At 38.9% G+C, this 27966-nt stretch overlaps 1 protein-coding gene across 1 annotated transcript in view; it reads right to left on the bottom strand.

The window, feature by feature from the left end:
- The window catches only part of LOC136863132 (uncharacterized), a 251579-nt gene that overhangs the window by 13314 nt on the left and 210299 nt on the right, over nt 1–27966 (bottom strand). Inside the window, exon 6 of the mRNA XM_067139476.2 lies at nt 26650–26834. Within this exon, the coding sequence (XP_066995577.1) occupies nt 26650–26834 (185 nt within the window). The remainder of the gene's footprint in view (nt 1–26649; nt 26835–27966) is intronic.

The following is a 27966-nucleotide window of genomic DNA, read 5'->3' as shown; positions in this document are numbered from 1 at the left end:
AGATATCTGCCATGGCCTTACTTTAGGTACAGCCCCAGCATTTGCCTGGTACAAAAATGGAAAACCACAGAAAACCCATCTTCAGGGTTGCCAAAGGTGGGATTCGAACCCACCATCTCCTGAATGCAAGTACACAGTTGTGCGATCCTAACCGCATGGCCAACTCACCGGTACAACAAGCAAGGGGATCCAGCCATAACACTGTAAAACATAGTCAAGACCACTTGTGCAACAGTTTGCACCTATGTCCCTATCAGGGTGTGAGAAAAGCGATGGAAGAAGATTGATTGTATAACTTAATTCTGGGGTCAATAAATTCATATTATTTGAAAACATCCAAGTGTGATGCTTTCTTTTTTTTTTTTTTTTTTTTTTTTTTTTTTTTTTTTTTTTTTGCATGTGGTGTATGTGTATCGGAAAAAACTGGGATAGTAGTGATGTGCAATGCAATAGCAGACAACATCATTTGTACTGACATTAAAACAGTACCAGGGCCGATGACCTTCGATGTTAGGCCCCTTAAAACAACAAGCAGCATCAAAACAGTACCAGGTTGTGATCCCAGCACAACAGGCTGCAACCCAGTGCTATTTTAACATAGTCATTATCAGAAAGTAGATGAAATGAAATGTCGTATGGCTTTTAGTACCGGGATATCCCAGGACGGGTTCAGCTCGCCAGGTGCAGGTCTTTCTATTTGACTCCCGTAGGCGACCTGCGCGGCATGATGAGGATGAAGTGATGATGAAGACAACACATACACCCAGCCTCCATGCCGTTGGAATTAACCAATTAAGGTTAAAATCCCCGACCCGGCCGGGAATCAAACCCGGAACCCTCTGAACCGAAGGCCAGTACGCTGACCGTTCAGCCAACGAGTCGGAAGAAAGTAGATAATGCCTTAGCATAAACAAAAAAAAAACCATATAGTGTGGATGATATCCGATATCAGTTTCTTTAGCACTGAGTCTCAAGAAACCTGAAGTTGGAAGGAAGAATCATCCAGCAACTTGAGGCACATGACACTCAGACAAGGCCTCTAAAACAACAATAATTATCACAAATTCAAATGACACTGTCCCATACACTACACATTCCAGACAGTGTTATTTTGCGGAGCCTAGTAGATGTTCTGACAGATGACCTTACAAGGGACCTGAAAATAATCTTAAAAATTATTTCCAACTTACTGTACACTGATGGTTCATGGTGTGGGTTACTGCAGTCACGTCCTAGTTCGTGAACCATGGGCAACGGCTGAGTGGCCTAGTAAGTGGTCCTGAGAGTCGAGATACCAGTTGCTATGGAATGGGAGTGGGCATCTCAGACATATTCTGAGTCATGGTCCTCTTTGTGCTCAGATGGCTAGGACTATACAATCCACTGGTGGTCCCTAGCCCGTTAGAGGAGAGATCCTCACTTGGACTATGTGCAAGTAGGGTAGATCCTGCTTCATAAATTTACCGAGCTCAGAACATTTTAAGCAAGCCTCGGACCTATGGGAGTAACGGAGTCCCACTCCCATTTGACAGGCGAGGGGAGGGACTCCTTGGAAACAACTTGGCGAACAAAATGGAATTCGATGGGGAGCTATCAAATTAATGGGGCTTATAGAAGAAAGTAGAACTGGCTGAGTCAGCAAAGAGGATGCATATGGATGTGCTAGGAGTAACTGATATTCGGGTAAGGGGATCTAATGAGGAAGAGATAGGAGATTATAAAGTGTACTTGACGGCTGTTAGAAAGGGAATAGCAGAGTATGGGGTAGGGTTGTTTATCAGGAATACCATTGCACACAACATAGTTTCTGGTAGGCACGTAAATGAGCGAATGATGTGGGTAGATTTGGCAGTTGGAGAAATTAGGACGAGAATTGTGCAGAGGGTGCAGACGAGGATAAAGTTGACAAGTTTTGTGAAGCATTGAGTGACATCGTTTGCCATTATAAAAGTACACATCGCTGAATTAATATATATACTTAAAATCATGCATATTATTTTATATTGGATAAAACAATGATTTGCTATTCAGTATGTTAAAGATATATATTGCCTGAAACAACCAAATTTTGTTTATAATGTTATTGATATGCACAAATAAATGAGAACATCACTGATTCATTCTGATGATTTATATGTCTGACAATTTTTTTTACACTTGAGCATCAATAATATTTTAAAAATAAAAGTTAAAATGTAATTGTTACTGCTCATCCACCAGTATAATATATATGTAACAAAAATAAATTACTAATCAGAATTACTTCACTCAATGGGAGAACAGAAATCAAGCAGCTTCAGCTTTTGTTAGTATATGAAATGACAAACAAATAGTCGTATATGTATAGTCACTCAAAAAAAAAGACAGTGTGTTGTACTGTTCATCATCATCATCATCATCATCATCATTTCCCTTTATCCAGCTGTAGCCGGGTAGGGGCAAATATGGTTCCTCTCCACTTTCTTCGGTCTTTCCACCACTCCTCCTCCAACACTGTGTCCCAGTCCAGGTTTCTTTCTATAATGTTGCGTTGGATGGTATCCTTCCATCTCAATCGTGGTCATCCACGGCCTCTCCTTCCTTGGATTTGCATTTCCATCACCTTTTTTGGCATTCTTTCGTCGCTCATTCGCTTTATGTGCCCAAACCATCTAGTACTGTGAATTCCTCAAATTTGATATTTTTTTCAGGCTCATTTTTAATTATTATCAAAATATAATTCACCTCCCATGTAGACACACCCTATGGATACCCACAATAAACATTACGTCTAGAGGTTCAATTGTTTCTGAGAAAAGTGTACCTGCAAGAAACTTATACAGTAGGACACCAATTATCCAAGCTCCAATTACCCAAGGCAATGTATTATGCAAGCCACATCTGTAAGTCTAAAACACACCATTACTTCTTAATGCAGTAATTCTTAAAAGTTTTGTCATGAATACTGTGCCGCATATGTATATTATTGTGACAAAGAACAAGGTACTATGATGGAATAAAGTAACTCTAAAAAACTTCCTTAAGAAACTTTCAATTGTAAAGTGTTATGAAGTGATCAGTTTTTGTTATCTTGTTTCATTTTATTGTAACATCAATATAAGTAGTCTATTGTAAGAGAATTCGTACATATAAAAATATGACAATACAGTATTTAACATGTTAAATATGATTCAAATTGAGCTGCCGTCTATTGCAGCCACCTAGTAGTCTTTGATGTTTCCTCTTTGGTTACGTGCAGCCATCTTCGTTCTGTTCAGTTCAGTTCGTGCCGGTCTCTTTGACTTGTTCATACGGATTCATTAAATTAAACTTGTTCATTTTCATAATCAATAAACCTGCAAACTAAAGTAATGGGCACCGTCTTTCATTTCGTAACCAACAGCCTTATTTATAGGTTATGGGCCCAGTCGCGCATGAGGAAATGAATTTATTCTTCTTCTTCTTTTTTTCCAATTTGCTTTACGTCGCACTGACACAGATAGGTCTTATGACGACGAGATAGGAAATGCCTACTAGTAGGAAGGAAATGGCCGAAGCCTTAATTAAGGTACAGCCCCAGCATTTGCCTCATGTGAAAATGGGAAACCAAGGAAAACCATCTTCAGGGCTGTCGACGGTGGGGTTCAAACTCACAGCTGCACGCCCCTATCCGCACAGCCAACTCGTCCGGTAATAGTGAAATTTTAGAAAGAGGCAAAAGTGTTGTTACATTGTTCTGGAACATTCTGTAACGTGGCGAGAAAGAACAAGAAATGGCTTTGTCTGCGATAATGCGATTGAGTAATTGACAGACTCGCGCAGAATGTGATGTTGATGCAGTAACAGAACAACAACAACAGTTGGAACTATGGCAAATCAGGTAAATCAAATAAACATGACAGTGACACATTCAGGTGTTTCAAGAGCGAAAAGCCAGGTCACAAAGCAGCGAATTGTTGATAGAAAGTGAAAAGTAATCAAAACAAAAACAGGGCAGAAAATACGTCGTCGTACGCTGCGCCGGTTTCGAGTGTGTGTACCAAGATCTTATTTGAGCTACTGAAGGGAAACATAGTATGCCGCATGAAAAAAGTGCTGTACGGACTGAAACAGACTGGACACTGTTGGTACCAGCGTTTGGATCAAGAGTTATGGAAGTTTGAAGCAAAACTGACTTTCAGGGACGCGAGTGTCTATGTAATGACCTGCTGATAATTATCGTCTACGTCAATGGCAATGAAATTGGTGGGAAAGTGTCTAAGACAAGATTCACAGATATGGTTTCTGCAAATATGACAGAATCATGTAAAGAAAAGCTTTTGGTGATTGGCAAATCACGAAAACAAAGATGTTTTAAAAATATTCAGTCCCTACCTGTAGTTTATGAAAACGATGCAAAGTCTTGGATGGCATCAGAAATTTTTGAAAAGTGGTTGTCTAACTGGGCTCTCAGCTGAAATCATAGAAACAAAAAATTCTTCTCCTGGTCAATAACTGACCGGCTCATCCAGTATTCGACAATCTTCAGTGCATAAAGCTTGTGTTTTTACCTCCAAACATAACTACGTCACTTCAGTTTTACAACCTATGGACCAGGAAGTTATAAATCTCTTCAAATGCAATACAGGAAATTTCAAATGATGAACATGTTACAAAAAATTGAAGAAGGTGAAGAAACAGTTTTCAACATTTGTGATGCAATTTTAATGATATTGGGAGTGTGGGAAAGTGTTACTCAAAGAACCATCGCCAATTGTTTCAAACATTCAGCTTTCAGAGATCATTCTTCACCATCCTACAATGAGGGCAACAAGTTTTCAGAAACAGCTGATGATGAAGATGAGGAGGACATTCCTTTAGCACAATTAGTGCCAAGAACTTGGTCCAAGTTTGTCAGCTTGTGAAATAGAGGACTTTGCCGAGGTAGACAACAATTTTGCTGTGTACGCCTCAGCGAGTAAGGAAGAAATTGCAACCAACATCCAAAATGAACAAGAACAGATTGTTGTGTTGTCACTTAACAAAGCTCTCAATGAAGTGACAACTTTACAAAAATTTCTTATTTAAAGCAAAAAGTTTAATACTAATTACAATAATGAGGCATTGAAACGAATTCATCATCAAATGCAAAATGCGTATGCACATCTTAAATGCAAAACGCAAACAAAGTTAACTGATTACCTTAAGTAGTACAATATATTGTAGTATGCATTACTGTATTACATTTTAAAGTTAATGCAACTGGTTAAAAAGCTCAACAACACTATCTTAGCTTATACCGTATTATGTTTTCATGACTGCAGTCTTAAGAAACAGCACTTAATCAGCTGTTAGGTGTTTCATGATTGTGAGCTTAGGATTATTCTAATGAGTAATGTACAGTACATCACATTTTTACACATTTCAAAAAGAGAAACAGGAGAGAGTGAAGGCCTTCCTAATTTACAATATTGCATTTACTGCAGGAGTGTACATATTTTATGTATCAAGTACTGTAATACAGTAACTGGGAAAAGGATGTGCCATTTATATCTAATAATAATAATAATAATAATAATAATAATAATAATAATAATAATAATAATAATAATAATAATGTTATTTGCTTTAAATCCCACTAACTACTTTTACGGTCTTCGGAGACGCCAAGGTGCCGGAATTTAGTCCCGCAGGAGTTCTTTTGTGTGGCAGTAAATCTACCGACACGAGGCTGTCATATTTGAGCATTTGAGCACCTTCAAATACCACCGGACTGAACTTGCCAAGTTGGGGTTAGAAGGCCAGCGCCTTAACCGTCTGAGCCACTCAGCCCGGCTTTATATCTATTATACTATACAGCACATGCATTAAGTTTAAAACAGGCTCAACACTTTATCTCATTTATTAGCCAAGACTGTGTATAATATTATTGAACAATTTATATTGCTGCTATTCTTTCCTCACTTTTATAGGTTTTTATATTTTGCTGGCATGTTATTGCTGAACATACTGTGTAAATATTAGAAGAAAATTTCCTCTCGCCCCACTCTACAATTACTGAACTGTAAATATTGTACCTATTTCAGTTATGTTTTTTTTTTTTTTTTAACTGTAACTTTATTCTGTTAATTAAGCATGTAAGTGTGCAGCCTAAAATATATAGATATGATATTTTTAGCAAAAAAAAAAAAAAACAAAAAAAAAACCCACCCAGTTTGTGTGACTATTGGCTACAATAACTGTTAATTGAAGTCCCTTCAGAGCTGTTGTAACCGGTTTTGACTTTATTTCAGTTCGATATTTCTGGAGGTCAATTGTACAATTTTTGACAGAAGTACAAATATACATATAATATTATCCAATATATGACAAGTATTTTTTCATCAATATTTCTGCACTTTGCACTTATATCAGTATATATTTTCTTTACTCAGAGATTTTAATGATATCTGAAGGTAAGATGTTGAGATATAGAGAAAAGCACAGTGTACACGAATAGATAATGCAAAAAGACTCCCTAAATTTGGTTCAAAAATGAGGCAAATATGTGAGGTTAATACAAAATTAAAACTGCTTTTAATAGTATGAACAATTACTATACCTATTTCAGTTCAGTTAGGATGTCTATTTACAGACATTTTATTATATGAACAAATGCTAAATGAACATAAAACAAAGTTACAAAATACATTTAGCAGAAAAAAAAAGAAAAAAATTACTTTTAAAGACGTCATCACAAGTACATTATTAATTGTAGACGAGACCACTGATATAACGAATGTGCAAAATACAGCATGATGAGTGTCACAACTGTACTGAAATATGTATGATAATTACTTATAACCTTATTTGAAAGTACCATAATATGAGATGACTCCAGATAAGAGGGAAATTTCATTTCCAATTCTGTAAAAATCATCTTGAGGATATGAATTTTGATGCAGGTTTGATATTTAAAACCGTAATCAATAACTCAAATAGCCTGCATATGACAATCATTAAATGCCACATTTGTGTGCTTTAGGTACAGTTTTTATTGATAAGAGCAATGGCAGAATCAGCATGACGGTACTGAGAATTAATTTTTAACTGTGTAATATGATAAGTAGTCCCAGCATATGATAAAAGTTTCTTTATTCTGTGACTACGGTTCAATAGTACCATTTTCATACATCTTTTCTGTTTAAAGGCATTTTCCAGTTAAAAAAAAAAAAAAAAAAAGAGGTATCAGAGTAAAGAAAGAAAGGTCCATTAGTGTCAGTTTTGGAAAGTACATTTAAAATCTTTATTAAAGTAAAAATTTTATAAGATTTGTAACTGATTTAAACATAATTCTTATTTATGAGTAATATATTTTCAACCTCAAGGTTGAAATGAAATGGCGTATGGCTTTTAGTGCCGGGAGTGTCCGAGGACATGTTCGGCTCGCCAGGTGCAGGTCTTACGATTTGACGCCCGTAGGCGACCTACGCGTCGTGATGAGGATGAAATGATGATGAAGACGACACATACACCCAGCCCCCGTGCCAGAGAAATTAACCAATGATGATTAAAATTCCCGACCCTGCCGGGAATCGAACCCGGGACCCCTGTGACCAAAGGCCAGCACGCTAACCATTTAGCCATGGAGCCGGACACCTCAAGGTTGAGTTGTTCATATTGTTAGTCCATGTACAAGATAGGAGTGGAGACATCTGAAGATGAGAAGAAGAAGAAAAAAAAAGACACCGACTTAATTATACATAGTTCTGAGTTATAAGCAGTTCAAATTGTCCCCCTTGAATTACGTATAAACTAGTTTCTACTGTATGTATGCATGCATGTATGTATATATGTATGTACACCCATGTTCATAAAAAACAGAACACCTTGAAAGACTAGAGATAGGAAGTTCATATTCACAGGACATGTTCATTAGTATGTTCTGCAGAAACGATCAGCATTTCAGTCACCTAGGTTCAGCTTGTGTCCTGTTGCATGGTAGGCACTGGGTCCTCCATGGGCAGTGATAACTTGTTCCATGCATGATGACATTGACTTGTATAAGGCGCGAATGGCGTGCTGGGGTATAGCCATCCATGCTGCATTCACCTGGTTCCACAGTTCATCATTGGTGGTTGGCATTGGATCACAGTGCGGCACCTGTCGTTTCACCATATCCCTCACATTTTCGTTTGGTGACAAGTCCGGTGATCAGGCGGGCCAGGTCAACATTCTGACATCCTGTGACAACAAGAAGGAACGTGTTTATGCAGCAACATGTGGTCGTGCATTGTCCTGCTGAAATACGGCATCTGGGGTCTAGTGCAGAAAGGGTATGGGTACGGGTCGCAGGATGTCATTCACGTAGGTCAAAACGGTCACAGTGCCCTGGACATGCACCAACTGTGATTTGTAGTTGTACCCAATAGCACCCCACACCATAAGGCCTTCAGTTGGTGCTGCATGTTTTGTGTGAATGCCGTCAATGCGATGCTTCTCCCCCTGTCTGCGGCGAACCAAAATGCGGCCATCATTTTCAAACAAACAGAAACTGGATTCGTCTGAAAACACTATCTGCTGCCATTTCTGTCCCCAGTGACATCGTTCCATACACCATTGCAGTCTAGCATGTTTATGCACATTAGTCAAAGGTAGGCGGAAAAGTGGACAACGCGCCAGTAACCCAGACCGTAATAAATGGCGATGGACTGTCACTCCTGTGTGTACAATGTGTTACACTGTTCCACTGTTGCACCAGAGCCAAGAAGGACGCAGATCTGTCCTGCAATACCGTTTAGATGAGGTGTCAAACTTCTCGGGGGGGGGGGGGGGTGTTCTGGGAGGTGCGACCAGACCCATCTCGTCATGATCTATGGCCTTCTGTGAACCATTCTGTATGCACCTGTTGCATTACCAACACACTTCGTTCCACACGAGCAACTTCCCGGATGGATGTATCATATTCTCTCATGCCAATAATGCACCCTCTTTCAAACACACTAATTTGATGGTACGGTTCTCACATACATCTGCAAGGCATCCTGTACATCTGCTCAAGTCACACTGATCCATTACCTTCAGTTTATAGTGACAACGAGAGCTGCAGGTACATTTTACCAGTTGGTGGTGGTACGCCGAGATATCGATGTGGACCTTGAACTTGAGGGCCAACATGGTTCAAATGCTGATCATTTCTTCAGAACATAGTAATGCCCATGTCCTGTAAATATGAACTTCCTATCTCTAGTCTTTCAAGGTGTTCTGGTTTTTATGAACATAAGTGTATGTATGTATGTATGTATGTATGTATGTATGTATGTATGTATGTATGTATGTATGTATGTATGTATGTATGTATGAGTTTGGCGTTAGTTCCTTTCATCTGTGAGAGGCTCTCTTTTTCAATTTTCTTACGTGACCTCCCTTGGTCGACTCTTGTTCTCTTTTGACCCCAACAGCAGTAAGTTCACAAGTTTTCGATTTCCCTGTCTTTCATGACTGTTCATTCTGCCTACCTGATACTCCCAATCTATGAGGAGCCCAAACTCTTTCTCCTATGGTTAAGCTTGGTATGTTTCTTAAAACAATCCCCATCAGTCGTACACAACATTTGGAAAGAAAACAACATTAGCCTGTGAATCATGTGACCTAAGAGAAAGCTTAAAAATATCAATGGATATTAGAAACTCTTGTTACTTATTTGCTCCTTTACATTATTTGTGCTGAAAAGAGAAGAGACTACTGAGGGGATGGTTGCCTAGTTGAACTTCCCATTAAAGCAGTAATCATCACCATTATCTTCAGAAAATACTGGTGCTGATGAGGTTGAAGATCCAATTTTGAGGTCAGAATTTGACAGAGCACTGAGGGAATTAGGCGTGAATAATTTTTTTGCTAACTGCTTTACGTCGCACCGACACAGATAGGTCTTATGGCGACGATGGGATAGGAAAGGCCTAGGAGTTGGAAGGAAGCGGCCGTGGCCTTAATTAAGGTACAGCCCCAGCATTTGCCTGGTGTGAAAATGGGAAACCATGGAAAAACCATCTTCAGGACTACCGACAGTGGGATTCAAACTCACTATCTCCCGGATGCAAGCTCACAGCCGCGCGCCCCTAACCGTACGGCCAACTCGCCCGGTTAGGCATGAATAAGGCACCTGGAATTAATGATATACATACCCTCAAAATTACTGGCTGCGTCCGCAGATGCCATCCTTGCAAATCAATTCCATTCAGTATATAAAGTGTAATGTACAGGATAGGAATAGAGACATCTGATTTTAAACAGAATGTCGTTATGCCTGGACCTACAAAAGCAGGCGCTGACAAGCGCAAAACCATGCTGAAGAGATGTTAAGAACTGAATAAAAATCGAAGAACTGGATACCAGCACATACTATACGTACCTGACACACCCTAATAAGCTGAAAGCTTATTTCAAATACAATGCACGGTAGAATGGTTTGATTTGGTTCAGCATGTACTATCTATCCTCCCCACACCTTAATAAGCTGAAATTATAACGCAGTCGTGAGAGCTTAACATTCAATTTGTACGGTCCAGTGCAGGCAACTAGCGCATAGTCTGCTGCTCATAGTTCAACCAGGAGAGCAACAAAGGCAAAATCTGAAGGTTGCAGGTTCATTTCCCACTGGTGACCAGTTGGCCATTTTTGTTTCGTACTTAACATCTCTTTGACACGTAATATGAACTCAAGATGACCTAATAAGCTATTTCATGTCTCCATGATCCACTATTCCAGTGATTCTCAAATTGTGGTCCATAGAAGCCCACAGACCCTCTTCGGAGGCAGCCCTACCCAGGGAGTGGCGCCCCTGCCTATGTGAGTCCCAGAGCACACTGACCCGGTGTGTAACATCTGGTATGGGTCCCAGCTCAGGGTTATGAGTGAAGACCTCAACGGCATCTACGGCGGAGAAGGTGGACTTCGCCACGGTGGAGATGGCGGAAGGGGCAAACAAGTAGCGTCTGTACTCCAGACGAGCGGCTACGAAAGGAGTCTGTTTCCATGTTAGGGGTGGCCTAATTTTAAACCTGGCAGTAGGTATAAAATGCCTTTGGGTGTTGCGAGCCCATCGTAACAATAGCCTATATGGACAAAGCAGATAGGGTGCCTCGGAAAAGGTTAGGGCGTCCTCTGCTAAAAGCGACGCGCAGCTCTTCAGGTGCTGGGAGAACTGTGAGAAATGGGCAACCAGCAGCACCAAACTTCATCAAGATTGCAACAGCAAATGTCCTGACACTGACAGGAAAGACCAAGGAACTGGTTGACTTTATGAAAGAAAAGGATATAGCAATACTTGGACTGTGCGAGACCAAGAAGAGAGGCACGGGAGAGATGCCTCTGAAAGAAGGATACAGGCTGTATTACAGCGGAGGACCTGCAATAAAAATGGAGTGGCCATCATACTTAGAAAAGAAATCCAAGAATATGTGGAATATACAAAATCCGTCAGTGATAGGATGATGGTGATGAGACTCCACTTTGAAAATGGTGTGAAAGATCTATTTCAGTTGTATGCCCCACAAACGGGTTGCATAGATGAACATCTGGAGGACTTTTTAGAGGAAGTGGAGAGACATATAGAAGATAAGGAAGTGATATTGATGGGAGATCTAAATGCACAAGTTGGAATGGAAAGACAAGGAAAGGAAGCTGTTGTAGGGCCCTTTGGATATGGAAAGGTAAACCCAGAAAGCGAGGTGTTGGTGGATTTTTGCATGAGGAACCAAATGATTGTTGGAAACACCTGGTTTAGGAAGAAGAACAGTCAGAAGATTACAAGGTATGGTTGGGGAGACAGAAGAACAAAGACCATGATTGATTATATAATCATAGAGAAAGAACACCGGAAGAACCTTTTAGATGTTACAGCTATGCCTGAAGAAGCCTTTGGTGGAGATCATAGAGTTGTGGTAGGAAAACTGAAAGTGGGAAAGATTGAAAAAACCCCAATGAGAAGAGAGAAAAGAATTGAAGTATGGAAGTTGAAGGAGAAAAGCATAAAGAAGAATTTCAAAGAGAAATAATACCCTTGGTGCCCAGGACGGAGGTGGGGAGTGTTGAAGATGAATGGAAAAGATTTAAGGAAGCACTGGTCGGATGTGCAGAAAAGGTATGTGGTAGAACATCAGGAAATGTGAAGAACAAAACACTGGTGGAATGATAGGGTAAAGATTAAAGTGAAGGAAAAGAAAATGGCATGGAAAGCATGGAAAACATCTAAGACTGAAGAAAGTGGAAGAAAATATGTGGAGGCAAGGAATTTGACCAAGAAAGTAGTGGAGGAAGAAAAGAGGAAGAGCTGGGCCTTATTCACACAGAAATTGAGAGATGATATGCAGGGCAGCAAGAAATTACTGTATGGTATCTTAAGAAACAAAAAGAGAGATCAAGTAAACACCAGATTTGTGAAGGATGAAGACGACATAATATTAACAAAGTCAGAAGAAATAAGGAATAGATGGAGAGAGTATTTTCAGAAGTTGCTGAACGTAATAACTGATGACAGTCATTCAATGGACGACCAGGAAAGGCAATTAGTTGATGAAATGGATAAAGAAATTACAATGAATGAAATTGAAATGGCAATAAGAAAGATGAAGAATGGAAAAACTGCTGGAATAGATGAAATTTCAGTGGAGATGATAAAGACAGCTGGAGCTGTAGGCCTGCAGTGGACATATCGAATTCTCAGGATTGTCTGATGATTGGCAAAAAGGAATAATCATCCCAATTTTCAAGAAAGGTGATAAAGTTTTGAAGAACTACGGGGGAATTACTATAATATCCCATGTTGCTAAGATAATGGAGAGGATACTGGAAAGTAGGATAAGGTTGAGGGTTGAGAATCAGATACTGGAAAATCAGTTTGGTTTCAGAAGTGGAAGGTCAACAATAGAGCCCATTTTCATTATGAGACAGCTAATGGAAAAGCAATGGGAGTACGAGAATGATATGGTGATGACATTCATTGACATTGAAAAGGCATATGACAGTGTCCCCAGGACTAAAGTTTGGGACAGTCTGGTGCAAAAAGGAATTGGACAGGGATTAATAAAAATGATCATGGCAATGTACAAGGAATGTTGTAGTTGCGTGCAAACACAAGTTGGCAGGACAAGTTGGTTCAAAATAACTAGTGGGCTGAGGCAGGCAAGTGTTCTATCACCAATCCTGTTTACAATAGTAATGGATGACATCATGAGAACAGCAAAAGCAGAATATGGAGGAAGAGAAATGAACATGTTGTTATTTGCAGATGATATTGTGATTTGGGGAGAAGACGACAGGAAGGTTCAAGAATAGTTGGGTGTGGTGAATGGGAAAATAGAAGAATGTGGGTTGAAAATAAGTGTAGAGAAGAGTAAAACCCTTGTTATGACTAGAGGGGAGAAAGAAGGGAAAGGTCAAATTAGACTTGCAGACAAGCCCCTGGAAGTACTGGAAACATTTAAATACGTGGGGAGTGAATTAATGGAGAATGCTCGACTGGATGCTGAGATTAGCAAGAGGATTCAAGCTGGAAGTTGTTTCTATCATAGTGTAAGAAACATGTTATGGGACAAGGATGTGCCAATGGAAGCAAAGGAAACTATGTACAAGATGTTTTACGTACCCATAACTACTTACGGGGCAGAAACTTGGACAATGACAAAGAAGGATGAGAGTCGAATACAGGCAGCCGAAATGAAGTTCTTGAGGAGTATGATACAGAAGAGTAGAAGAGACAAAATAAGGAATGAGAAAATCCAGGAAGAAATTGGAGTGGAAAAAATGAATGATAGAATAGAGAAGAGCCGACTAAGATAGTTTGGGCACATAAAGCGAATGAGTGACGAAAGAATGCCAAAAAAAAGGTGATGAAATTGCAAATGCAAGGAAGGAGAGGCCGTGGACGACCATGATTGAGATTGACAGACACAATCCAACGCAGTATTATAAGAAGAAACCTGGACTGGGACACAGTGTTGGAGGAGGAGTGGTGGAAAGACCGAAGAAAATGGAGAGGAACCATATTTGCCCCTACCCGGCTACAGCTGGATAAAGGGAAATGATGATGATGATGATGATGATGATGATGATGATGATGATGATGAGAAGCCCACAGTTCTGTGAAGTAATTTCCATTAGGGTAGACAGGTTGACATTCCTACATCTAAGATTAAATGTACATGGTGTTCAAATAGTTCATCTTGATAACCATGAAAAAAAAGTATTATAGATCCTTAAATGTATATCTTGTCAAAAATGCAACCATATTTGCTTTCTCATATTCCTTAATTTATCTAGAATCTTTTAAGAGCTCTTGGTAGATAAAATTAGTTGCTGCATTAGCAAGTGATTTTGCATTACTGCTGAAACATGTTCACCATTACACCAATATACAGTCATTCAAAAAAAAAGAATGGTTTTGTATGTTTCTTGCATTTAATATTAGACTTAATTTTGATTAGCAAAATACTGTATGTATTATTTAAAAAAAGTCATGTGATGAATTTTAGTCATTTAAATTTTACAAAACGTATTGACTGGCTGATATTTCATACCTTCCTTTCATTTTACTGCAGATTTGAAAAAAGGATGTTTTGTTGTTTATTCTGCATCCACTCTTTGACCTTGTCTCAGAAAATGAGCTTAGGAAAAGAAAAAAAGAAATTGAAAGAATAACATTGGCCAGTGATTTCAAATTATTCCATTAATGTGAAGTTTAGTCTGAAGGTGAATCATGTGAGGAAAACGGTAAGAGGCTAAGAAAGCTGAAGTGCGAAAAGAAAAAGTGAAGGTAATGTGGTTTAAACAAACAAGCAAAATTTAAAAAGTAACAGCCAAATCATTTCACAGATTAAGTGTAACTTTTAATGTACCCTTACAGCAGTAAACTAATTGGATTCTTGCTGCATAGCTGACTTCAGGAACTGACTCCTCCTGGAATAAGGACATGTATGTCTTGTGTCCATTACCATTACACACTGTTGTTACAAAGATAGTTTTGTATGATGTGGTTACACAATGCATGTATCTGAATCGTGTCTGTTCCTTGAGAATGTTAATTCAATGAGTTATAGTGTGTATATATTTCGTATCGTCCTAGAGTGTCAAGGGTGTGTCCATCAGGGCTGATGAGAATTTTCCTGCTTGTGTCCAGTAATGCACATTCTATGTTGCTTTCTAGTGCTCTGATGATTACTGTGTACCAAATTTTGAAATTTTGACTGGTTTGTCCAATGTGAGATTTGGGATGTTCATTACATTTCAATTTGTAAACACCCATGTGTGCTGGATGCTGCTTCTGGACCGAATTATGAAAAGGGTTCTAGTCTCTGAATTCCACCCTGTACCCTAATTTCATAAATTTTCAGGTAACAACAAAAGAGTTGTTGGGTGTGTTGTGTGTTTTGTTCCCTATTTTTTTTTTGCAAGTTGCTTTATGTCACACCGACACAGATAGGTCATTTGGTGACAATGGAACAGGAAAGGGCTAGGAGTGGGAAGGAAGCAGCCGTGGCCTTAATTAAGGTACAGCCCCAGCATTTGCCTGGTGTGAAAATGGGAAACCATGGAAAACCATCTTCGGGGCTGCTGACAGTGGGTTTCGAACCAACTATCTCCCGAATACTGGATACTGGTCGCACTTAAGCGACTGCAGCTATAGAGCTCGGCTTGTTGAATATTAGTCCATCAATGAATGTGTGGTTTTACAACTACAATCATCAGCAACTACGGTCATTAACAAATGCCAGATACTTTATGCTATGTAGTGGTGTATTATTGAATCTGTGTAACGTTATTTCATAATGCTGGGTGTTTGTGATGTGAGGTTTGATGCTCTGAATCAGGATGTCAGTCATAGAGGACTTTTGTGAATCTTATATTTATGTTTATCATTAATATCTGATGTGACTGTGAAATTTAGGAACCTGACTGATCTATTACATTCATATTCCACCATGTACTATAGGTTCATTGAATAGTGATATGAATGAGTAGTTGTGTACATTGCCTGGTGCTGTCTGTGTAGACCAACAGACAAGTCATTTCCCTGTGTTTTCCCTGTATATTTTCTGCATTTTTATTTCCCTGTAATTTTTTTTTTTTCTTTCAGAAAATGGGTACCCTGATAAAATACTTCTGTGGAATTCCAATGTTTCAATCTTGGAATATGACATCATGACCCGACGATAGAGCGTGCTCAGCTATTGCCAATTTGTCTGGCTGGTTGAGACGAACATTACATTCATGTTCCTTGATACGGGTACCAATGGACCAGCATGTTTGGCCGATGTATACCTTACCGCAAGTACAGGGAATTTCGTATACCCCAGGATATAAAAGTAGGACAATTTGTCCTTGGTTAGATGAATAACAGCTAGTGCTTTATCAAATTACAGTTGAATGTAGCCCATCTTGAAGTTCTACTGGTTTTATGGACAATATACATACAACATTTTGAGGAGGGTATGTTGTTCTGTGAGCCCCTTAAAACCTATTTTATGGGCAAGGATATATTTCTTCGGTTGACTCCCAGTTTAAAAAAAAAAAAAAAAAAAAAAAAAGAACTGCATAGTTTTATTGTGCAAGATTATCTTGGTTCAAAACTTTACCAGAGAAAGGTTGGCCATTAAAGTAAGAAAAATTATTATATTTTCCTTTAAGGTGACTGGAATATTTAATAAATGAATGATAAAATCACAGTGACAAAGAATATGACCAAGAATGTTCAATAAGACGTACAAGGTGGATAAAAGAACGTGCTACGTACTTTGAGGAACACAGTCACACTGATTTTGTAACATATTTTAGGTTTCATTGATGCTTTCACGGCTCGTACTTATAGACATGATACTATATAGGCTTTTGGGCTTATGCCATGTCAAGAAAATAAGGCGAAATCCTTTAAGTTTCGCAGAGAACCGTGCTCTGCGTCATCAGAAGTAAATCTCGACTGTCCACAGGAAAGGCTTCTTAAACAATGATATTTTGAAATTTAGACGTTATAATAGAAGTGGAAATGGTATGTTCATTCGTCACCAGGTGGCTCCTCGGATGTGGCACAGCGCTAGCGTTCGAAGCAGAAGCTGACTGAACCATCAGAAACAGTCTAAGAGGCTCACATAACATGTGTACGTAACATATGACATTGACAGGTGTATGACATTGGCACAAGCCTGGAATGAAACATCTGGCGATGAGGAACGTACTAATTTGGAAAACATCGAGACAAAATAACAATAGTGAAGGGACAGGGAAGGGAACTACCTACGTAAATCCTTAATGGCTGGCAACCAGGTATTACTTAATTGATAGCCAGTGTCCCTGTTGAAATTGTTAGGATTTCTACGTATTTCCACAGCTTCCCGTATAATCCTGGACCTGTAGTGTCTAGTGTGGGTTAAGAGCTCTAGCATCTTGGAATATGACAGCATGACCCGACGATAGAGCGTGCTCAGCTATTGCCAATTTGTCTGGCTGGTTGAGACGAACATTACATTCATGTTCCTTGATACGGGTACCAATGGACCAGCATGTTTGGCCGATGTATACCTTACCGCAAGTACAGGGAATTTCGTATACCCCAGGATATAAAAGTAGGACAATTTGTCCTTGGTTTTACTCAGACTGCGAGGAATTTTAGTGGAACACGGTTTTTATATTGTGTTTGCGGAGGAACTTGGCAATTCGGTCTGTGGTGTTGTGAATGTAAGGCAAGTAGGCAGTTCCCTTCACTTCTTCCTTCTGTGAGCTTTGCTTGGTTGTTTCTCTGGGATACAGGGCTCTGTGAATCTGCAAATCGCTGTAGCCATTACCCTTGAATGTGACTTTGAGCATGTCCATCTCCACCTGGATATTTGATGGCTCACAAATTCATCTCACCCTCCTGGTGAATGCCTTGTTTTTGTGCTGAATGGTGAGAATCTGCATGAAGATAGCGATTTGTGTGGGTAGACTTACGATAGACGGTATGTCCTAAGGAGCTGTCTGGTTTCTTTCTTACTAGAACATCCAAGAAAGGAAGGCATACACCTGTCAATGTCATAAGTTACATACACATGTTATATGAGCCTCTTAGACTGTTTATGATGGTTCGGTCAGCTTCTGCTTCAAACGCTAGCGCTGTGCCACGTCCGAGGAGCCATATGGTGACGAATGAACGTACCATTTCCGCTTCTATTATAACGTCTAAATTTCAAAAAATCATTGTATAAGAAGCCTTTCTCGTGGACAGTCGAGATTTTCTTCTGATGACGCAGAGCACAGTTCTCTGTGAAATGTAAAGAATTTCACCTTATTTTCTTGACACGGCATAAGCCCAAAAGCCTATATAGTATCATATTTTAGGTTATCTAAAACTTCAGCTTTGTCAGTCTTACTTATAAATTTTGAAAGAAGTCCCAAAATATTTATAATTAATCACCATCAATTCAGGCTTTCAACCATGAAATTTATTTCATGCAACATTTATCAGTCTTATCCCTGTGAATTCACGCTTCATCCTGAGGTGGTACAGCTCTTTTTCAGGCACACCCTCAGTGGAGGTGAGCAGCATACCTTTTTTTAACCACATACCTGCCCTCCTGCCATTCTTAAATTTCTGGCAGTCGGGCTTAGTAGCTCACAAAATAGAGTTCAAGTTGGCAGGTTCAATCCTGGCTCATTCTGGTGGCATTTGAAAGTGCTCGAATACATCAGCTATATTTCAGTAGATTTATGGGTATGTAAAAGGACTCCTGCAGGACAAAATTCCAGCAACTTGTTGTCTCTGAAAAGTCATAACAGTAGTTAGTAGGACGTAAAACCGATAACATTTTTCTTAAATTCTGTCAGTACTAGGAATTGAACCTGAGCCCTCTAAGCTAAGTTTAAACTTTAAAATTCAAGTAAATTTTACAGCATAATATAAATGTACAGATCTTCCAACGATTTTAGAGGATTACAAGTGTACTGAAACATACAGAAATGAGTTTGGACTCTGCCATGATCCTCGGTGCTGGCTGGAAGTTGTACAGAAGTCAAAACTAGGATGATGTTTAATAAATGCATTCTTTTGTCCCTTAAAATAAAACACAGCAAAACTGGGTGAATTCAGGACAGACTGATAAGCTGAAGGCAGCAGATGTGAAAGTCATAAGAATGATTCCACGTATGAGGAGATAACAGTAGGACATTTATAATGAAGAGATAACAGAACTGCGTTTGATCATGTTGTATTAACCTCCATTTCCTTCTTCTACATACAATTTGATGTCTACTGGTATATCAGATCTTGTATGGAACTATTTTTGATACACCTTTATTCTAAGTATACTGTATAGGCTGTTCCGACTTCTTCATCCCACCAAGACATTCGCTTCTTCTTGTCTTTATATGCAGTTATTCCTAGACATTCCCTTGCCACTTCTAATACAGCATCCCTGTATGCTACCTGTTCTCTTTCTGTATCCTGAACCAGTTTACTATCTATTCTTTAGAACTTTTCACCTGTCATATCCATGTACAGTTCTATGCAAATCAATAGGAACACGGTTTCTATTTTTAAAATAATTTTCTCAATTGTTAGCAACAGAGTGCTACTCATGGCTTATTCTTCGATCCAAAGCTTCCTATGCATTGTTTGTTTGTTGATTGAATAGTAATTGGTCTGTGTGACAATTGTTGTAAGTTAAAAGTGTATTTATTAGCATATGTCATACTTTTGAGGAATATTGAGGTTATCATGTGAAATTCATATCTGCCTTCAGTGGATATGACTTCTAGGGAATGTTGTGCGAATGTAACATTATCACAGAATACTTCCATGAATGGATGGTCTGTGCACATAAAGCGAATGAATGATGGAAGAATGCCAGAAAAGGTGATGGAAATGCAAATGCAAGGAAGGAGAGGCCGTGGACGACCACGACTGAGATGGAAGGACACAATCCAACGCAGTATTATAGAAAGAAACCTGGATTGGGACACAGTGTTGGAGGAGTGGTGAAAAGGCCAAAGAAAGTAAAGAGGAACCATATTTGCCCCTACCCGGCTACAGCTGGCTAAACGGAAATGATGATGATGATGATGATGATGATGATGATGATGACGACTTCCATGACTTCAATTTTGTGTTGGAATAGACACTGTAAATCGAATTATTCAGTGGCTGAAAGAGACTGATTTAACTTCACCCATGAAAAAGGGACATTGTGGCAGGAAACAAAAGTCTATGTCAACAGATGACCACTTTCTCCTCAGAAGAAATAAATTAAATTTTGGGCTCACTATTGTGGACTTAGCTCAGGAACTGGGTAACAGGAGTAATCTGCATGTTACAAATGTTTATCATAAACTTCTCTGAGATAGAAGGAGAGCTTTCAAACCTCCAAAGAAACACTTTTCAACAGGAGAAATGCTTGGTGGCCATGATTGTTAAGGTGTCAAGTCTGTATGGTCTGACACCATGGTTAGCCGGTTCAAGTTTTTAGTTAAAAAAATATATCACCATCAGAATGTTGACCGGCAGGGTAGGAGAGGTGGTTGTATACTATTTCTAATCACTAGATTGTATGCCAGAAGCCTGGATTCAATTCCAAACCTCTTTGCAATGTTCATATGTAGTGAGGTCATATGATGATGATGATGATGATTTGTCCCTCGTATGGGACGTAAAGCTTTGAGCAGGCCCCTTGGTGTTATTCAACAGGAGTAGGCTACATGTCGACACCGAGTTTCACCCTCTTGCTTATTGTTTAAAGGGGCCTAACATCTAAGGTCATTGTGGCCCTCCCTCTGCTTACATCTTCATCATCATCATCCCACATCCAGACATGCGATTACCCATGAACATGTTCTCAGACACTCCCGGCCCTAAAAGCCATGTGATAAATAAATAAATAAATAAATAAATGAATAAATGAATAAATGAATGAATGAATGAATGAATAAATGAATGAATAAATAAATAAATAAATAAATAAATAAATAAATAAATAAATAAATAAATAAATAAATAAATAAATAAATAAATAAATAAATAAATAAATAAATAAATAAATGTAGTGTAGTCATCTGAATTGGACAGTAGAACACTAGAAGAAAATCGCTTTGAAGTGTAAGGGCAGAGGTTTCAATATGTGCACCGAGTGAAAAATGAACCTACATATTCAGCACATTTGCAAAGGACCATAAAGCACCCTGTGAAGAAGACTTGTAAGGTTGTTTCATCCATAAAGGTCCAGAATGCTTTGTGCCAGCTGATGACATGATAAAAAGTGACCCCATGTATTGAAATACTAGAAGGAGGGTCCTTTGTGCGTTGCAGAAAAGGAATTTTTCAGAAAGGATTAACTATTTGCTGTACTTCGAAGAAATTGAATAAATTCTTTAGTGATAACAATATTCATGTTCTAATGTGGCTGGGGAACTTCCTTGATGATGTTTGAATACATGGGCTATTTGCAGAATGAAACTCATAAAAGTTGACTGTTCCACAAAATGTGATTGGTAGTCTCTAATTGAAGTGTGGTATCATAATGTTGAATTTTAAAATATGTATTCAGTGGTGAAAGATCGATTGATATTCTCAACAAGCCTTGAAATGAACTTTTAAAACAGAAGGGATGATATGTTAGCTATTAGGAAAGATTAAAGGTATATAATAGATGAATAAGTGCGAAGCGTACATAAATAATTATAAAAAATGTCTTGAATTATTGTCATATGCCAATTTAGTCGTACAAACATCGGCCTCTTCTGATGAAGAAAATGGACAGTTCTGTAAGGACCCGATAGCAGCAAAGAATGCAGAAAAACTAAAGTTGGAGCAAAAGTGGCAGCAGTTCCTCCATATATCAGCACTTTTGGTTTGGTATATGGAACCTCAGAGGTGAAAGATTGATTGATATTCTCAACAAGAACACTTATACTGTTTGAGTACATTTTTACAAAAGCACCCCCAAGAGGAAATGAACTTGGAGGAGCCCAGATAATAAAATCTCCCTCCTCCCTCCTGTGATTATTCACAGAATTTTAAAAATGCACCTTTTACAATTTGTTTTAGGTCGCATCGACACAGATAGGTCTTATAGCGACAATGGGATGGGAAGAGGCCTACGAATGGGAAGGAAGCGGCCGTGGCCTTAAGGTACAGCCCCAGCATTTGCCTGGTGTGAAAATGGGAAAACCATCTTCAGGGCTGCCGACAGTGGGGTTTGAACCCACTATCTCTCGGATGCAAGGTCACAGCTGCCCGCACCTAACAGCACGGCCAACTCGCCCGGTGGATGCAAAATTGACTTCCAATTAACTACTGATGAAAAGTTTGACACTGCATAGGAAATAAATAATTATTTTCAGAAATAACCAAGATATTACATGTTATGAGTCTCATTATGATAGCTGTATTGGAGTACAGAATGTAAAATTTTCAAACAAATTTATTAAAAAACCACCATTCCAATACTTTACAATCTTTAAGATATAAATATTATATATGTGTTAAAATGGGACATGTTTCGCTTAGGCTTTGTAAGCATCTTCAGCCATACTTAATCTAAAGCTAAGTCAGGGCCCTGAACTGGGTTCCTCATTAAAGTATAATACATGCTTTAATACAAGATAAAACAGTCATAAAAATCTAGTCTATGGAAAAAGCGATGCTTAAAATATAATTAAAATTCAATAACTAACTTGAGAGAGAGAGAGAGAGAGAGAGAGAGAGAGAGATATTGATGTGCTAAAGTAACTCCAAATGATGAATGACATTTCATCTTCTTAGCAAATATAAATGGGCTAAATTTCTATCAAATTCGAACAAAAGACTTTAAAAAGTAAGTAGTATGATTTTCAGGGACAGTCTCTGTAGAGGTGATACTATAAGACTTACTACAATATCCTTACTCTGGTAGAAATCACCCCATATTATGGTACTGGTACTATATCACTGGTTTATATCCTGAAAATGAACATGCTCATAACTTCTTCACAATATTCCCAAAATGTGGCCATCCATGAACTGGACATAAAATAAAGCAATATAATGCAATTTTTGTCCATTTCATGAAAGGGAAAATGATTAATACTATAAACGTATCCATTTCTGGAGCTCATCCTCTCCACACATAAAGGGCAACATAATTTTCAATTGTACAATACATGTATCTGTCCAGTGCATAAAAATGTTCCTCTGAATACTTCATACTTTGCAACAATATTCACTGCTCAGCAACACACAGCCACAGATATACAATTTCTCAATAAAAATTATTTTGAATGTTGTGGAGCCATTTCAAGAAACAGAGCAAACCTTTGTAGGGTCTATTTCTATAAATGTGATGCAAGAATAAACTATTCTCCTGAAGTTTCTGCAGTTCAGGAGGACAACTAATATTCATTTAACTAGTTTATATGCAGTTACTCAAAGATAATAGAAACAAATAAGAATGAATCTGTATATTTTACCACTTACAATGGCAAGCTTTTATTTAATAGGAGTCAAAACACTCAACTGAATAAAAGTTTATTACAATTATTAGATAAAGCCAAGCAGTACTGCAATATGCCATCCAGAGAAGAGTGTACCTAGTTTTGTCATAAATACTGTTACAAGGTTTTTAAAGAAAAATATAAATATTGTTAAAGATATTTTATTCTCCTTGTAATATATATTACATTACACAAGCACCAATCATTTCTCAAAAGGTTGCCATTTGCCTTTACACAAGCAGCAAGTCTCTTAGGCCAGTCATCTATGGCAGCACGCACAGTCTCCAAAGGAAAATCCACCACTGCTTTCAGCAGGGAGTGCTTCAGATTGTCGATATTAGAGTGTCTCTTCTTGCAGACCATCTCCTCAAGCATAGACCAAAGTCTGTAATCCAAGGAACTGAGGTCGGGGCTAGAGGAAGGTCCATCAGTTGGATATATGAATTCAGCAACATTGGTGTCAAGCCACTTCTGGGTGGTCTTGGCTTTGTGTGCTGATTCTGAATCTTGCTGGAAACTCCATTCTTGACTTTTAAAGAGTGTGTTGCTTAAGGGCTCTACTACTGGCTCTAACATTGCCTCTTTGTAAATGTTCACTGAAGTTTTTTTTCCCTTGCTCACAGAAATGAAGCTCACTGATGCCAGAATAGCTCACACCCCACCAAACCATTAGGCCACGTGCACACCGAGCGCGCTTCACATAGTGTGTCGCGTGTAGCGTGAAATGCTATGCATAGCGCAAGGCGTGCTTGCTGTTCACACCGAAAACTCTACACCGTGCTCTCAGCTTAGTTTGGCGCAAGGCGTTTTAGGGTCATCACAAACTAATGCTGTTATCCAAGTACACTAGAAGCAGTTTACTGATGGATAACAGTTACTTAAAATTAAAAATTAGAAAGAAGAATCGAAAGTGGATTCATGAATTTAATGAAGAACGAATTACTTTCAGAAAATTCCATCGTTTGTACAGAGATGCAAGACTTTATCGCGATAAATTTTATGATTACTTAAGAATGACAAAAAATACCTTTGACCTTCCAAACCCTACAACTGAAATGTGGCGACAAGTAGCAGAGAAGTATTGGGAGAAATTCAATATTCCCAATTGTCCAGGAGCACCGTGCAGCAAACACGTGGAAATTAAATTTCCGGCTAAATCACGCTCTTTATATAATAATTATAAATAGTATTTTACAATACTGTTACAATTAGCATACACAATTTATCATCGTAACAAAAGTGAAGTAAATGTGTGACAAATATTATATTTACTTCCAAACCCACTCCTAGCCTGCAGAGTGATATTCTTCATGTTACCACCCTCCATTTGCAAAATTATAGATTCTATGCACTTTGTCACAAAGTGTCCGGCTATATGGGTAAATGGTTACCGTACTGGCCTTTGGTCACAGGAGTCCCGGGTTCGATTCCCGGCAGAGTCGGGAATTGTAATCATAATTAGTAAATTCCATTGGCACAGGGGCTGGGTGTATGTGTGTATTCATAATCATTTCATCCTCACCACGACGCAGGTCACCTACAGGTGTCAATTCAAAAGACCTGCACCTGGCAAGTCAAACTTCTCCTCAGACACTTCCGACACTAAAATCCATACGCAATTTCATCCTGTCACAACGTTAAGCCCAGTAAAGTGTGACAGTAGAAGTAATATTACTGTATGTGTTTACTGTAGGAATGCAATAAAACTGTTGTAGATACGAAAGTCCACTTATTTTGCAAAACAGTTACATTGTTGTAGTTTTTGTGTCTTGGATTCCATATTTCTTCTCTTTGAAACACTGCATGAATGATTTCTTCTTCCATAACTTCAGAACAAGCTAGGTAACGCTAAGCAATTAACCAACACTGCGCGTTGTCCGGCGCTTCGCTTAGCTGTAAGATAGGCGTTCAGCGCAGCAGAGCGCGGGCGGTGTGAACACTTGGATTACGAACAAAGCACTGGTTATGGTTAGCGTGACGCTTAGCATTGAGCAACACGCGACACACTATGCGAAGCGCGCTCGGTGTGCACGCGGCCTTACTGAAGCAGGACGATGGCCTCACTGGATCCTCGGAGTTCTCGCACAGGCTTCACAAGACGATGAGGCATACAGCTTGTCATTTTGGACATTAAAAGATTCATCAACCGTGAAAATGTTTTCACCTGTGGAAAGAATTCTCCTGTGCCCATCTCGAGCGTACCTCTGCAGGAAGCGTTTTGATTTTAGCTTCCTCTGCATCATCAACTGGACTGTGACGAGCCATGACAGATTGTCTCTGCACTGCATTTCTGTGAATATGAGCCACCACTGCTTTCACAAGTGCTGGAGTCCTGACAGTGTGTGGTCTTCCTGGTCTGGTCGGGTTATCAAGAATCCTCATCTCGAGGAATCACCTGATAGTGCATAACACGAACATTCTAGTAATTTTCAATGTGTTTAATGTCTCTTAAAATATCAGATGCAGATTTCCCTACCTATTACAGCCACACTCTTCTCATACTCTCCCCACTCCATCATTAACACTTTAGAAACACAACCTCTTGCTTCTATGCCTAGACTCTCAATGCCAAGGGTGACTCATGGCAGGGAAAGGAAACGACTACAATAAAAAACCGTTGTAGAGTACAGCTCAAAAATTTGTAACAGTATTTCAGACAAGACTACCTATGTTCCAGTGAAGAGGAAGAATACCATGCATACATTCACAGAGACCTTTGGAGAATTCTACATGAACAATGGGCCTGAAAATTGTCTGTATTAGGAAAGGAGCTTAATAATATCATTTGTGAAAAATATCAGTAACTGTAAATTTATAAATTTATATAATGTTTTTAAAAAAACCCTTGTTACAGTTATTTAATGCTGTTGAATTTATGAATGACAATATGATTATGACACCCATGTATGCCTCAGTTTTAAAATTCATGTATTCTAATTAATTTTCAAAACTGCATGGTTTATTTGAAGAATTTACAAATATAAGGAAAACTAGCATTACTACGTGACTCAATGCATTTTTCCACTATTCTTTTAGAGTTATTATTTACCATGAGAACTGTGATGCAAGTAGTTCTGAGCTACTTATGAATTGAAAAACTATGATCATCAGAAATGCCTACATATTATGTGCAAATGTACTGAAAAACTCTTCCCTATATTTGTTTCTCACAGTAAATGAAGTGGGTGAATCAACAATTAAACAGTTAGTATGTAATTGTATTACCCACAGCTACCTCCTCCATTTGCTCCTCCACATCGTTTGGCCCTAAGTGCACGGGCAGATATACCCATCTTCAGGCTGCGCATAGCCATGGCTCGATTGAAATGGCGTTGTGTCTTCACCTCGGAGAACTCAGATTCGAGGTTTCCATCAACGGAGGATAGAATGACAAGTAGCACTCCGAGTGCCTGCAACATAAATAACGTTCAATATTAAACACACTACAAGGATACAAATGAAGTTTACTATTTAGCTATCTTGAATAGAACATGCTTCCTAATGAAGGAAAGGTTCTGAGTACTTTTAATTCAACAGTCCTACGTTCTTTGTGTACGTAAAGCCTCTCTGATAATTTCCATAATTAAGGTGTACATTCTGATGTATTAGTAAAATCGTGGCTACAATTAGGAAGAAAGTGGCTGTGGCCTACATACTGAACATTTAAAAAAAATTACAACTATGCAATGAAATACATACGCATAGGGACTGTCGCGAGACCGGAACTTGCAATGCACCCCTCCGCATAAGACAGGAGCGGATGGATTGAGTGGGATTCGATCCAAGACCTCCAGGGTAAAGATCCCTGAACTTTACATAGTTTTCACAGTCTCATATATCATAATGGAAGCTAATGTAACTGAACTCAAGACCCCAGTGAAGTGATACAGTGATTTCAGTGATAGTGAAAATAATAATTAATGAGTGGTTCATAAATTCATTTGAATGTAATGGAGACAGCTCCCAATGCTGAGGCAAGTTAGTGCAACATGTGTGTTTACTAATTAAACAGATAAGGCAACTTGTTATTGCTTGGAAAATTTTAGAGAGGCTCCACTCAAGGATGAATTCTTGGTCACATAGCCAACAATTCTAGAACCAAGCAGGGTGACATCAGTAAGAAAGAACATATTTCTAGAACACATTAGAAGTTAGGTACACATGTACTGAGACTTGGAATTTGCACCAAGGTCTGCTTGGACTGAACCAATGATAACTCAGCAAACTAGTCATGTAAGTGAATTGTGTCACCCTTTGGTAAGACAAAAGAACTGTTCTGGAACATGATGAAGAGAATAAAACTAGTCAACAGTCATGTCGCAGGGGCTATTGAGAGTAAGAGAGACGAAGAGGCTAGAGAGAGTTGGGAGTAAGAGTCAGTCTTGCACCTTGGAGAGTTTGTCATTCGTGACATCGGCCAGTAGACTCACAGGGAACAGCACTAGGACAGTACGCTGAAAGCTCATAAAGAGCCATTAAAGGGATTGTAGCCTCAATCCACGGGTGTGTTGAGTATCATTACAGTTGAGAGTTCCTGAGTAT

Source organism: Anabrus simplex, chromosome 2 (assembly GCF_040414725.1).
Source record: "Anabrus simplex isolate iqAnaSimp1 chromosome 2, ASM4041472v1, whole genome shotgun sequence".
In the NCBI taxonomy this organism is placed as follows: Eukaryota; Metazoa; Arthropoda; class Insecta; order Orthoptera; family Tettigoniidae; genus Anabrus; species Anabrus simplex.
This window is presented reverse-complemented; position numbering and strand designations above follow the sequence as displayed.